The sequence below is a fragment of the Lolium perenne genome, chromosome 1 (assembly GCF_019359855.2).
Source record: "Lolium perenne isolate Kyuss_39 chromosome 1, Kyuss_2.0, whole genome shotgun sequence".
NCBI lineage: Eukaryota > Viridiplantae > Streptophyta > Magnoliopsida > Poales > Poaceae > Lolium > Lolium perenne.
This window is the reverse complement of record NC_067244.2, coordinates 160,350,654-160,364,839: the sequence shown is the minus strand read 5'-3', so window position 1 is coordinate 160,364,839 and position 14,186 is coordinate 160,350,654. Positions and strand designations below refer to the sequence as shown.

At 45.0% G+C, this 14,186-nt stretch overlaps 3 protein-coding genes across 3 annotated transcripts; all 3 read left to right on the top strand.

Annotated features, from left to right (window-relative positions):
- The first annotated feature begins 238 nt into the window (after positions 1-238).
- Positions 239-3,520, top strand: LOC127310099 (mediator of RNA polymerase II transcription subunit 31). Its single transcript, XM_051340804.2, has 6 exons — positions 239-406; positions 529-632; positions 1,743-1,839; positions 1,924-2,002; positions 2,413-2,678; positions 3,255-3,520. Exons 1-6 carry the CDS (start codon positions 354-356, stop codon positions 3,262-3,264), a joined length of 609 nt encoding a protein of 202 aa, XP_051196764.1. The 5' UTR covers positions 239-353; the 3' UTR covers positions 3,265-3,520.
- A 714-nt stretch (positions 3,521-4,234) lies between these two features.
- LOC139829665 (26.2 kDa heat shock protein, mitochondrial-like) lies at positions 4,235-5,335 on the top strand. The gene is made up of 2 exons (XM_051340754.2): positions 4,235-4,559; positions 4,675-5,335. The coding sequence occupies exons 1-2, from the start codon at positions 4,298-4,300 to the stop codon at positions 5,097-5,099; spliced, it is 687 nt and encodes a 228-aa protein (XP_051196714.1). The 5' UTR covers positions 4,235-4,297; the 3' UTR covers positions 5,100-5,335.
- Positions 5,336-12,054: 6,719 nt separating this feature from the next.
- Positions 12,055-13,144, top strand: LOC139829978 (26.2 kDa heat shock protein, mitochondrial-like). Its single transcript, XM_051340760.2, has 2 exons — positions 12,055-12,388; positions 12,482-13,144. The coding sequence occupies exons 1-2, from the start codon at positions 12,133-12,135 to the stop codon at positions 12,904-12,906; spliced, it is 681 nt and encodes a 226-aa protein (XP_051196720.2). The 5' UTR covers positions 12,055-12,132; the 3' UTR covers positions 12,907-13,144.
- The last annotated feature ends 1,042 nt before the right edge of the window (positions 13,145-14,186 follow it).

The window sequence follows — 14,186 nt, the reverse complement described above, 5'->3', positions numbered from 1 at the left end:
GGATCTCAAGGGGGAGGCGAGCGGCGGAGATCGTGGGGGAACAAGAGGGATTCCGTGTAGACAGCTCTGTTTTCTAGGGCTGAGCAGAAAAAAACTGAAGCTTAACCAAATATAGCCGGCCAGGCGCGGTTTCGGTGTGCCATATAGAGAATCAATCAACACCGACGCTCAGTCCAGTATCGTCAAAGGCCCAAAGCCCAACAAAAGCCCACATACTCTCCCAGGCACCTTTTCTTCAGAAAAAAAAGTCCACAATAATTACCTGCGGCTTCCCAACAGAGTCTCCTCGCCGGCCGTCGTCCTCGCCGCCGCCCTACCCGCCTCGCCGGCTGCGTTGCGGTCCGCGGAGGAGCATGGATGCCATGGAGGAGAACACGTCTCCGCCGCCACCTCCACCGCCCACGACGTCAGTGGGCGCCTCCCCTGCCTCCCCTGCCTTCTTGCCCTCCTTCCATTCCCTTGCTGTCTCTAGGTCACGCGGAAGCAAGCTCACATCTCCCCCTGATTGGGGCGTCGCGTGGTGTGCAGGGGCGCGAAGCCGCCGCCGTACAAGGATCCCGACGACGGGAGGCAGCGATTTCTCCTGGAGCTGGAGTTCATCCAGTGCCTCGCCAACCCCATCTACATCAACTGTACTTTTCCTCTCCCCCTCTCCTTCGCTCTCTCCCATTTTACCTAACTGGTTAGGGTTCACCTTATTTGGGTCATGCTTGCTTTCGCGGAGCGAAGTTGGGGAGAAGGTAAAGCACAGACCAATACAAGTTTCTTGTTAGTCAATTTGGGGGTTAAGTGCTGCTGCAAGTAGTTAGCTCATTGACAATACAGAGATTTGTGTGATTTGATTGTGTTAGTCAGTGAGTGTTATAATTTTGTGATTGGCAATGACTCCGATGACTGCTTAGGGCCACGTTTGGGAGCTATGCAAGCTAATAGCCTGGTAAACAGGATACCAGTGTGTTTCACTAAGCACCGTGGAAATCGGTGGTCACGGGACCTTTTTTTTTTTTTGATTAGACTTGTGTTTGGATGCAGTTTAAATCTTGTCACTTACAACCTCTGGAGTGAGCTAGAAGATAGATTATTAAAAGTACTGAACTGAGACAACAGTACGAGCTCATTTCTGAAGTAAGCTCTTGAGCGGCCGATATTCTAATTGATCTGAGTGTTAGAGTTTGTTAGTGCGTTAGTATCCTGCACTGAGCTGCTGCCAATTTCTCAAATGTATATTATGACAAGAACAAATCAAAGAAGGAACTAGTTATGTGCTCTAAATTGTGCTATTGTCATTTAGCCCACTTTGGATGTCATAATTACAAGCGACCAGGTGAGGACGCGGGCGCATGTCGGGGACTGGCGCGAGAATGACCTGGGCCGGGACTCATTCCTGGTGTGCGATTCCCTGGTATCCGTCAGTTTGGGAAACCGACCTTCCCCTCAATTTCCTTTTTCCACTGAAATCGGGAATATTCTGGATTCGAACTGACTCAAAACCGGTTTTCCAAGCAACACTTTGTGACTTGTGCAAATTTAATTTTGGGCTTGTAATTTACTGTCGTATCAGGCCGAAAACTGCTTTTCCAAACGAGCCCTTAGTGGGGGGGAAACCAGGGTGATTGAATTATGTATTTTTTTTGCCTTGCTCCTTGTGCATCTGATGTTTTATGAATCGATCTGCTGCACACGTATCAAACTAAATTCTGCATGGGAGAAGTCATCATCTATTATTTGTTATGTTCGAGCAGATCTAGCTCAGAATCGATACTTTGAGGATGAGGCATTTATCGGATATCTCAAGTACCTCAAGTATTGGCAGCGTCCGGAGTACATCAAATACATAATGTGAGTCAGCCTATACTTTTGATTTGCCTACAAGTAGGTATGCTTGCAGACAAAATAATGTGCTCATAATTGTTGATGGTGCAGGTATCCGCACTGCCTTTTCTTTCTTGAGCTCCTCCAAAATGCAAATTTCCGAAATGCAATGGCACACCCCGCAAACAAGGTGACCTGACCCCATTTTGCTAGAGTTGCACTCAAGCACCATTCTCACCCTTTTATTTTACTGTTTTACAAGCTCCTTTTCTCTTTTCAATTCCTTTCTTCTGAATCTTCTCTTTGGAGAGTATTACTTTTACTGTACTATAGATTGCTAGTGGTTAGGAAGGAGCAAGAAATGATAAAATGTTGGTACGAATGCTCTTGCAGATATATAAATGGGTATGCTTATTTGCTTTGGAATTAATTAAAGAACACCACATGTTATCGAAGCATATTAAGCTTGAAGCACACTTTCAGATTTTCATGATTTTATCTGCATAATATTCTGTTAGCATTCTAAGTAGATCTGTTTAATCAGTTAGGACTTGTAATCATTAGTATGAAACTAAGTCTTACCTGCAAATTGCTTGACAGGAAGTTGCTCATAGGCAGCAATATTTCTTCTGGAAGAACTACAGGAACAATAGACTGAAGCACATCCTACCCCGTCCTCCTCCGGAACCAACTCCTGCGCCAGCACCACTGCCGACACCTCCACCAGTGCCTGCACCACCGTCATCTTTGCCAACTATGTCAGCTGTTGGTGCATCTGCAATGCCCCCCATGCAGTTTATAGGAACTCCTGGCACCAATAACCCAAAGAACGACATGAGAAATGTTATGGGTGGCAGAAAGAGAAAGTATGTACCTCCCTTCCTTTCAATCATTAAATAAGATCTCTTATGCAAGTTATTAGTTGTCGGTGCAGTGTTACTACAAAGTTATTAGTTGTAAATTCAATTCCTTTTCTTACAAGTTTGTGTGTTGGAGCATGGTCCGCCTCAAAAAGTGTTATCTTCATTCTGCCAACCTAGATTATGAACTATGAAGTTCCTATGTACTGATACAAGGAAGATGGTCGAGGCTCTCGACATGCTTCATATATAGGGGAGCTGAATCAATCCTCCTGTATCGGAGCAACAGTCCTCCGTTGAAGAAATGGAGGAATCTGTTCTACTAGCTTCTCTTTTCTTAATCCATGATTTAATGAATCGTGAGATTTTGTGAATAATGCAAGGCTCACAGTATTATTGTGCCCTTGCAGCTTGGTAGTCAATTTGAATGTGAAAGACGGCAATATGTGATTTTAGTTTGAGCTACAACAGCTTATTTCTTTTCGCTCTTGTGATGTATAGCTTGAACTTGGGATTATGATGTGTCATGTTCAATAAAATTATTTACAATGACTGATTGTGCTCTGTGCATGTTGGCTGCAGGATGGGCTAGCGTAGCATATTGGTCAACCTGACAGTGGACAGCATTTCATGGAAGCCCAGAGTCGCCCCTGTGTCTTGCAGGCCTTTGAAGTTGCGGACAAGTTAGAAGCAAATGCTACTGTCTAGTAGTTGGAGATATCTATATGGCACTGCACCCTATTTGATCGAATGATTTCTTGGCCTTGTTGTAGTTAAATGAAATATTTGTTTGGTGAAACTTTGTGCAAACAATGGGAGCAATAACATTCAGCACCTGTTCTTAGATAGAGCCATAGCAACTGAACTTCATGAATGCTCCATTGCTTGTTCATGATTTTGCCGTGCAGTTTGTGCCTTGTTTTGGAGTCTAGTAATCAGCCGCACTGTCAATTCGACTGTGATATTCCATGATCGAAACTAGTGAAGTGCTAAGAGATGAATGTCATTGCATTGTGTAGGTAATTAAGCCAGTGCCATATTTGTACAAGTGAACATTAATTGGGAACTCTCAATCATCAGTAACGTGGAAGTATTCATAGCGACTTGTTATTAAGGAAGTGTAAAATCACTAAGCACGCATTTGAGCTTCATCTCTTTCAAAAAGGTGGCAAGTCGTCAAAACTTTTCAAACACTAATCAGGCAATTTGGCCATTGGCCCATTGCTCGTCCGAGCATATGAAAGAAGAGGAGAATAACCGTACCATCAATGGCACTGATCGAGTGATCTTTGATCGTAACCAACACAAATGATAGCGGTACTCCTTCCTGAAGACTCTAGGCTCCTCCAGTCCTCTCCAGAACCTTCTAACCCCTTCTCCATCCCCTTCCCCAAGAAATCATACTGTAGTCCATGGCACCTACAGCAGCCAGCACGAATCCTAAAGCCATGGTTCTGGAAGACTCGAGGCCCATCCGGAGCTCTCCAGAACCTTCTAACCCCTTCCCCATCCCCTTGCCCAAGAAAGGCGACGCCTTCAAAACCCCCCTTCATTCCGCTCCTCCTCCTCAGTCACAAGAATCCAAAATCACAAGAGAGAAAGAGAAAAGAGAGAGAGAGAGATCCATGGCTACCGCCGTCGCTTGCGCTGATCCCGCGCTGGCCAGCCTCAAGAAGCTGCTCGCCGAGCCGTCGCCCACCGGTGCGCCCGTGGCCTACTGCGCGCTCAGCCCGGCCGCCGTCCGTCGCCTCTGCAGCACCCAGGGCAAGGAGGCCCGCCGCTCCAACGACGACGACGACGACACCAAGGGCGAGCAGGAGGATGCCGACGCCGCGGGTCGCCGCCGTGCTCGCGACTCCGACCTGGTGCCCAGCTTCTTCTCCCACGGTATGCGTGACATGCGTCGACCTCGCTTTTCTTGCGTCTGTTCTCTGCCTTCGCTCCTGTGAATATTGTGGGACAAATCCGTCAACTTTCTTCTTTTGCGTTCTTAATTCTTCAGACGTGTTCGACCGGTTCGGCGCGCCGACGAGCCTGCGCCGTCTGCTGGGTCTGATGGAGGACGCGGTCGCTGCTCCTGGTCTGGGCGGCCTCTCCTCCACGGCGCAGTGCGGGTGGTCGGTGGCGAAGGAGGACGACGAGGCGGTGTACCTGAAGGTGCCGATGCCGGGGTTCGGGAAGGAGCACGTCAAGGTGTCGGCGGAGAAGAACATCCTGGTGATCAAGGGGGAGGGCGAGAAGGATGCCTGGGACGGTGACAAGGAAGACGCCGCGGTGCCGAGGTTCAACCGCCGCATCGAGCTGCACGCCAACGCGTACAAGATGGACAAGATCAAGGCCGAGATGAAGAACGGCGTGCTCATGGTGACCGTGCCCAAGCTCAAGAAGGAGGAGCGCAAGGACGTGTTCCAGATCGCCGTCGAGTAGGGAGGGAGATGAATCGATCGTGAGTCCTAGATTCCTACTTTCCTAGTAGTAGTAGTAGTAGTGCTAATGGAAGGGCCGGTGCTAGTGGAGTTGAGAGACGCCTTGTTGATGTTTTAGCTTCTGTGATCGTCTTTCGTAGCTCAGATCTGATCGAGTGGTGGTGAAATTGGTCAAGAACTTTGTTGATTTCGAACTGCTTTGGTGGTGAAATTGGTCATGAACTATTTTGATTTCAACTTGATGGACTGCTTTGTTGCTGAAATTGGTCAAGAAATTTGTTAGTTTCCTCGTGCTTTAGAAAATGTGACTGGAGTCGCTGGACGATTGTTGTAGCTCACTGTTATGAGAAATGCTTGCGTTTATCCTGTGTTCATTTTCTTGGAAGAACAGTAACTGTACACGTTTGTAGGTGTGACGTTCTCTTGATCACAATTCCTCAACTTTGTCTGCAGATCAAACATATTTTGATTGGGCCTGTGCGTTTAAAATTTTGTGGTGATAAATCAAGATAAAATTAAAATACTTTCACTTGTATATTTATGGTGATAGTGCTAAACAAGTTGTGCTTCCTGTATTAGTTGTGGTTTCTTGCTGTTAACCTGTTGCACACACTACTTCTGGGGCAATGTGAAGCTAATCTCGGAGATTTTGGTGACGAGCTAAACCACTGAATCTTAGTGGTGATGAACCATTGGAACTTTTTTATCTACTGGGCTATTTATCTGCCATGTTTGCAACTGGGCAGTGTTCACCTTGGATCCAGGGAAATGTAGTATTTTAGTTTCCTCGTGCTTTAGTGATAAATGTTACTGATCGTTAGTGCTCACTAGGTACTTTGTGAATTGTGAAATGCTTCCGTTTATCCTGGAAGAACAGAAACTGTTCAAGTTTGTGGTTGCGGTGTTTTCTTGAATCTTGAGCAACAATTTACGAGCTGTGAACAGGCATATAACGGTGGTGAAATGGATCACAAACAATATTGATTTCCGCAACATTGTCTGCAGATAAAACAATTGGGCCTGTTAGTTCTAAATTTTGCAGTGATAAACCAAGATGAAATTAATGTACTTGCACTTGTATATTCATGGTGATAGTGCTATGTCAGTTGTGCTTCCAGTATTATTTGCGGTTTGTAGCTGTTGCACAAATTACTTTTGGGGCAATGTAAAGCTAGAGATTTTGGTGACGAGCTAAACCACTGAATCTTAGTGGTGATGAACCATTGGATCTTTTCATTTACTGAGCTATGCATTTGCCATGTTTGCAACTCGGCAGTGTTCACCATGGAAGCAGGGAAATGCAGTGTTTTGATTTTATCAGGTGAGCCTTACAGAACACTACATCGCCATAGTTAGCTGCTATTTGTTCATATGAAAGTTCCTTCTCTCTCTTGAATTCACATAGTGCAGGTTCCTTTCCTTTCTCAAGGTATTTTTCCATGAGAGCTCAGAGTTGTTCCTATTAATTCCAGTTGATAGATTTTTTTAGATATCCATTCATTGTTTATATACTGAAATTAGTGTTATTTTAGTTTTCATTCATGGTGCTAACTTTGCAAGACGGTTCTCCAAAAATGAAGGTATACACATACCCTTAAGGTTACTGAATGTATGCAACAGCCATGTGATGTGTTCTTTTATCTTATCATACTCTGAAGGTATACACATACATACTCCTAAGGTGTTCTCTAATGCGTTGTACTCCTTTATTTTATCATTTTTTTAATCATGAGCCAATTTAAAATCCATATTGTTATTCTCCTGAAATAATTTATCTACGAACATATTAAATTCTACTATACAATAGGAGATTTAGCAAACAATATTATTGTTGTGCATGATCAATTGAGCCTATATATTTTGGGGACTTCAAAACTCTTTTCTAATTAGTTTTCCCTTCAAATTTAGGAGTGCATTGCATACACAACCATACACACATGATCTGATGGTAGTTTATCAAGTATAAGCGCATACATATTTTATTATCCTTATGTTCATGCATACATACATATTACTTTTATATACAAGCATTTAAATTTATTTTGAGTCGGTCACAAACCATGTATAAAAAAGAAGACACAAATTGGGTCAGTATAACGGAAAAAAAATATTGATACGATGCTATTTATTTTAAAAATGACAAATGTGGACATCAAATAAATTGAGCATATCCGGCGTTCAATGCAAACTTTATAATAATGTACGGTTAGAGAAAAATTGTAACCAACATAGTGGTACATTATTGCACCGATCTCACCTAGTTCAACAATCTTTTTGGATAGAAGGTTAACCAATTACACTCAGCCTCTGCAACAACGCAGTACCCTAATGGCATTACAGATGCACAAAACAAAAAAGAGAAAAAGAAAACTATGAAATAAAAGTCCCGCGCTAAAATATCCTAGCCTTACCAACAACAATACATCCACCGCCAAGACAACACCTGAAATTCAGACTCTCCAAAAGCGACGCCTCCAAGAAGGGAATAGTGCACCAGCGCCGTCATCGCCTGATCAAAGATCTTAGGTTTTCATCCTCAAGATAGTCCTCGCTCTCAAAACAATGCCTTCAACAAGGAAATTGCCAGGCACAACGAGTTAAGGCCAGACCTTGGATTTTCACCCTGAAAGATAAGACTCTGAACTTCACATGTGATGCCGCCCCCACTTTCATACCACTGTTACGAAGCCCGGAACACCAACAAGTCCCTCAACAGTGCAGAGACTTGAACCTTCCTTAGCTAGTCCTTCAGCCTTCATGATATTCTCTTCTTCTGACTTCACCATGGACTAAATGTCACTTGATGTCAAAACAGAACAGAGCTTCGCGCAGCTCCCTCCAGAACCAAACGGTCGGAATAAAAGCATGGGTGCGCATGACCGAATACCACCGATTCGGCAAACTCCAGGCAATAGAAGCACTGTTACATTCGCCGATGGTGCCTAACAAAACTGAACACTCCGGCCAGATCAAGAAGGGCAGGCCTCAGGTAGGTCTTCATCTTCGCCCAGAGACCCTAGGACCTCCGCCTTTATTCAGGTCGGGCCCCCACGCCGGCGACCATCCCATGCTGGCCAAGGTTACCGCCGGAGACACCAAGCGGAGATCGCGTAGTCCGGAGACACCGCTCATGCCTGGGCAACGCCGCAGCCGAAACGCTAGCCCCCACCGCCGGTGGTCGCGAGGAGAAGAGGACCTAGAGTTTCCCTCCGCCGCCTGCATGGCTCACCACCGCCCTCGGCCACACCGCCCGCGGCTCTCGCCGCCCGAGCGGGGAGTGAACCACCACCTTGTCGCTCGTCGTGCCGCCGTCGAGCGGAGGCCCCCGACGAGAGGGCCGCGCCCTGGCCCGATGAGGGAGACCCGCGTCCAACCCCCAGGCGCGAGAGGACGAGAAGTCCCCGCCGCCGCCGACCAGTCTTTGCCTGGCCGCGCCCCCCGGCGGCGGCGAGGGAGAGGGGGGTGGCGGCCGCACGGTTTTTAGGGTTTCTCCCGGCCGCCACGCGGGGGCAACTCGGGAGCTCACTCCTTAGATCTTTCTATCGGATAGAAGGTTAATGAGTGTCTAGCTTTAAATTATTAAAGCCTCATAGCCAGGTTTTACAATGATGTTGACGAACAACTTACAAACAACAAATACAACAAAAGATAAGCATCGGTGTCCTCAAACGCGAATGAAGCACCAGGGAGCAACCAAGGGAGATCTTGGGGTGGGAGCATCGTCAAAGAAGTGTTGACCTCGCTGGTGGGTATCTGGCAACACCTTTCATCATTTTGCGCAGGTGAGATTTTGTATGTTTCTTCTCTTTTCCTCTTTAGTTCTTACTCTTTCTATTTCTTTTTTTCTATCGTAGGTTTTCATATGGGGTTGAGCTACCTCTTGGTTTCCTTGAAATTTTCAGGGATGATTTAGGCTACATAATATGAGCCTGTGATTACTTAACACTTTTGGACTCTGGTCATGAGAAGACGCAATTCTGGGAGGATGATAAGAAATGTAGGAGCCATGGTTGTGGAGCAATGATAGTGTGCCTACAAGCTTGGGGTGTCACCAACGTGGTGATGAAGAGTGGACATGGAATGGTAGAATACAACTACAAGCTAATTTTTTATCTTCATCCCAAGGTCATGATTCATGTTCCTTCTCCCCACCGAAAATTCAACATTTATGCAGGGTAATGGAAACTAATTTATTTCTCTTGCTATGTGGTTTTATCATTGCTAAGGTTATAAATATGTTTATATTCTGTTGAGGCTAGAATTTCTTTCAATATTCATCTTTCATACATCCTCGGAACTTAATAAACATTTTTCATTATCCTAGAGCGCATCATTGAATGAAATCTCGTTGTTTATATTAATGTTAGTGTTACTCTCCTGTTTGTGAAATTTTGATTTCTGGTCTTATTGATCATTGGATGGACTATATATTTTCGTTTCATGCATAATTCTTTTACCATTTATAAAGTTGGTTGTTCCTTTTAGACAATATAAAAAAATCTAGGCATGATTTTGTTCTCCTTTGCCCTTTCCAATCGTGGGAAGAAACTAAAACTGAAAGATGGCCACCAATATGTGTATGTTGCTTTTTGATATTTCCATTCGTTTTTTAGTTAGACCATAGGCCATAGTTGGTTTTTTGAATTCTGATTTAGCTGAGAATGAAAAACATGTTGTTATTTCCATGTATAAACCTCCACTTCTAAGGTCCATTGCTTCTTCACAATCTCGATTGGCCTACTGTTTCCTAGAAGAATTTCCAACGAGTTGTTTACATATGTGGGAGCGTTAAATTTCAAATTTACATGCTAGGATTCGCAAACATCACATATGTAATAGGTTGCAGTTAGGTCTGGATATATTAGTTTAGCTCATTTTTTTCTTAGCTTTTTAAATATATTGACAGTGCTTTCATACTACAGTATAGATGTGAATATTTTTTGTGTTGTTTGATCTTCAGATTTTTGATTTTCACTTATGCAGGGTTGGCACTATTCTGATCAGCCGAACTGACCCCATGGATTTCAGGGTGTCATGTGAGTTAGCTATGCAAATGTGCTTATTTGTATCAAATCACAAACAAAACAAAGTACATAGATTATGTCTATTTTATACTTGAGTTGATCACAGCAAACTTATTCTTTGCATCAAGTTTTCGGTACAATTACCGCAAGGTCACAGTTCCCATGTAGTATGGTACCTTCATTTGTTACGCCGTGTTTAGGTTCTAGGTACTAACTGGTTATATTTGGATGTACACCGGAACTAATTGGCAATTTTGTTTTGAAATTAGATAAAGCAGTGCTACATATTTGATTGTTTATGTTATAGATTCCAGGTTGAATCAGATTCATCTATAGCTATGATTGTGCTACCATACGCGTGTTCCTTTTAGGACTTCTACTGGCTGGCAAAATTATCATTGCAATTAGCTAGCACAATGCTACATATTTCATTGTTCTGATATAGGTTACATGCCAAATTTGATTCACATGTATATCTTAGTACTGATAATTGTGATACCGAGTTCCTCAGTTTGTTAACTAAATTGGGATTTCAAGTAGATTTTGTACCTTTGAATAATTGCTTCAGATTCTAGCTGATATACCTATGTCTATTTTTTTTTAATAAATCAACCCTACCGGTGCTTACAACCCACTTGAATTGACCTACTTCTAGATGTGGTCTAATTAATCCGTTGATATCCACTAAAATACGCATCCACAGCTGGCCCTAAAGGAGACTGACCTATATGTTTGGTCGTGTAAATATATTCAGGTTCAACAAACATACCAGTGAAATGGAGGGTTGTGCTAAGTGTTTTTATGGATACAGATACAAGTTACTCTCATATTTATGATTTTTTCCTTTGAGATAGCTTAGATTTACTGAAAAGTCATATAATCATTTACAAGTGAGATTTGGGAAAATTACTAATCATTTGCAGCTTTGGGATCAGCCCATGCCACGGCAGAAGCTGCTTGCACGTTGTTGGACTTGGATTAGGTACAATCCTCCTATCCGTTGGTCCAATGACTGTCATATGTGGAACTTTTAGACTGCAGATTTATATTTCATGAAACAACAAAATCAGCCTACAAGACTATTATTTTCGGTTTTTAATACCACACAAATGCCATGAGAAGGTAACCTCACTGATGGTTGGATTTTACACTATTCGGTCATAGTTATTCTGTCCTACAAGTACAATCAAGGTGAATGGTTATAATTTTGTATTGGAAAAGTTACTATGAAATTCAAATAATAGTCCCTGAACACCAGTTATTATCTCAAATTGATTATTTAGGATATTTTTTCAAGAAGAGCAAATTCAAGCTTGAACTTCCGCATATTATTTCTGAGAAATTTCCGTCATATAAACTAACGCTGTAAATGTTGTAATTCTCTGAACCCTTATATCTTTTAAGAAACCATTGCTGTTCTTTGTAACTTAAGGGTAGTTCTATTTCACACTGATGCTTCTCTGTATTATGATCAGGATTTTTGTTGAAGGCTTGGCCACAGTAGTCATTCCATCGCCTTTCAAAGAAGATAGAGATTTACTTAATTTTTTCAAACGATCCGTTTCAACATTTCACTCTAATTTAAATCTCATTGTGCTTTTAAGTTGATATTGCACCACATGAGAAACACAAAGCCCCAAAAAACAATCCAACCATTTTCCTTCGTCTTACATAGTTCACTGCCATATGACTTGTGCCTTGTTATGCAGTGCTAGAGCCACAGCAACTGAACTTCATGAATGACCCACTTCTTGTTCATGATTTTGCTATGCAGTTTGTGCCTTGTAGCCCCTGATCGTACATCAACAAACACGAATCCTAAAGCTGTGGTTCTGGAAGACTCGAGACCCATCCGGAGCTCTCCAGAACCTTCTAACCCCTTCTCCATCCCTTCCCCAAGAAAGCCCTTCCTTCAAAAACCCTCCATTCCGCTCCTCCTCCTCCTCCTCAGTCAAAAGAATCCAAAATCACTTTCACACTTTCACAGGCGAGAGAGAGAGAGAGAGATCCATGGCTTCCGCCGTCGCTAGCAGCGGTCCCACCCTGGCAAACCTCAAGAAGATGCTCGCCGAGCCGTCGGCCACCGGCGCGCCCGTTGCCTACTGCGCGCTAAGCCCGGCCGCCGTCCGTCACCTTTGCAGCACCCAGGGCAAGGAGGCCCGCCGCTCCGACGACGACGACGACACCAACGGCGAGTACAAGGATGCCGACGCCGTGGGCCGACGCCGTGCTCGCGACACCGACCTGCCCAGCTTCTTCTCCCACGGTATGCGTCGATCTCGCCTTTCCTGCGTTCGTTCCTGTGAATATTGTGGGACAAATCCGTCAACTTTTTTCTTTTGCGTTCTTAATTCTTCAGATGTGTTCGACCGGTTCGGCGCGCCGACGAGCCTGGGCCGTCTGCTGGGTCTGATGGAGGACGCAGTCTCTGCTTCTGGTCCGAGCGGCCTCTCCTCCGCGGCGTGGCGCGGGTGGCCGGTGGCGAAGGAGGACGACGGGGCGGTGTATCTGAAGGTGCCGATGCCGGGGCTGGGGAAGGGGCACGTGAAGGTGTCGGCGGAGCAGAACAGCCTGGTGATCAAGGGGGAGGGCGAGAAGGATGGCTGGGACGGTGACAAGGACGACGCCGCGGTGCCGAAGTACAGCGCTCGCATCGAGATGCCCGCCAACGCGTTCAAGGTGGACAAGATCAAGGCCGAGATGAAGAACGGCGTGCTCATGGTGACCGTGCCCAAGCTCAAGAAGGAGGAGCGCAAGGACGTGTTCCAGATCGCCATCGAGTAGGTAGCTAGGGAGACGGAACGATCGAGAGTAGTCCTAGTCCTAGTAGTTGTAGTGCTAATGGCGAGTGGGGTTGAGAGACGCATTGGTGATGTTTTAGCTTCTGTGATCGGCTTGCGTAGTTCCTGATCGAGTGATGGCGAAGTTGGTCCTGAACGCTGTTGATTTCGAACTGCTTTGGTGGTGAAATTGGTCATGAAGTTTGTTGATTTCGACTTGATGAACTGCTTTGCTGGTGAAATTGGCCAGGAACTTTGTTTGTTTCCTCTTGTTTTAGTGATAAATGTTACTGATCGTTAGTGCTCACTGCTATTGCTATGTGAATTCTGAAATGCTTGCGTTTGTCCTGGAAGAACAGTAACTGAACAAGTTAGCTGTTGTGGCGTTTTCTTGAATCTTGATCACAATTTACGAGCTATGAATGAACAAGCATGTCGGTGGTGAAATTTTCGTCAACATTGTCCGCAGATAAAACAATTGGGCCTGTGAGTTCTACATTTTGTAGTGATAAACCAAGATGACCTGTATATTCATGGTGATAGTGCTACGCCAGTTGTGCTTCCGATATTATTTGCGGTTTCTAGCTGTTGCACGAATTACTTCTGGGGCAATGTGAAGCTAGAGATTTTGGTGACGAGCTAAACCACTGAATCTTAGTGGTGATGAGCCATTGGATCTTTTCATTTACTGAGCTATGCATTTGCCATGTTTGCAACTCGGGAGTGTTCACCTTGGAAGCAGAGAAATGCAGTACTTTGATTTTATCAGGTGAGCCTTACACAACACTACATCGCCATAGGCATCCGCTATTTGTTCATATGAACCGTCCTTTCTCAAGGTATTTTTCCATGAGAGCTCCGAGATGTTCCTGTTAGACAACATGTATACCGTATAATGTACGCCATGGTAGAGGCTTTTTCTACCCTATATAAACACGTAACACGAGCCAGGGAGAGGCATCGTTTCTGCCCACATGGTATCAGAGCCACCTCTTCCCAAACCCTAGCCGCCGAACGATCACACAAAAATCGCCGCCGCCGCCGCCCATCTGGCCGCCGCCGCCGCTCCACGACCCGCCGCTGTGGTGCTCTGCACTTCCGCCGCTAAAACCACGACCTAAAACCCTACACCCTGCGGCCGCCCTAGCCCTCTGCTTCGGCCACCGCCAAAACCACGACCCAAAAACCCCACGACCTGCCGCCGCCCTAGCCCTCTGCTTCGGCCGCCGCCAAAACTACGACCCAAAAACCCCGCGACCTACGATCTACAACCTTGCCGCCGCC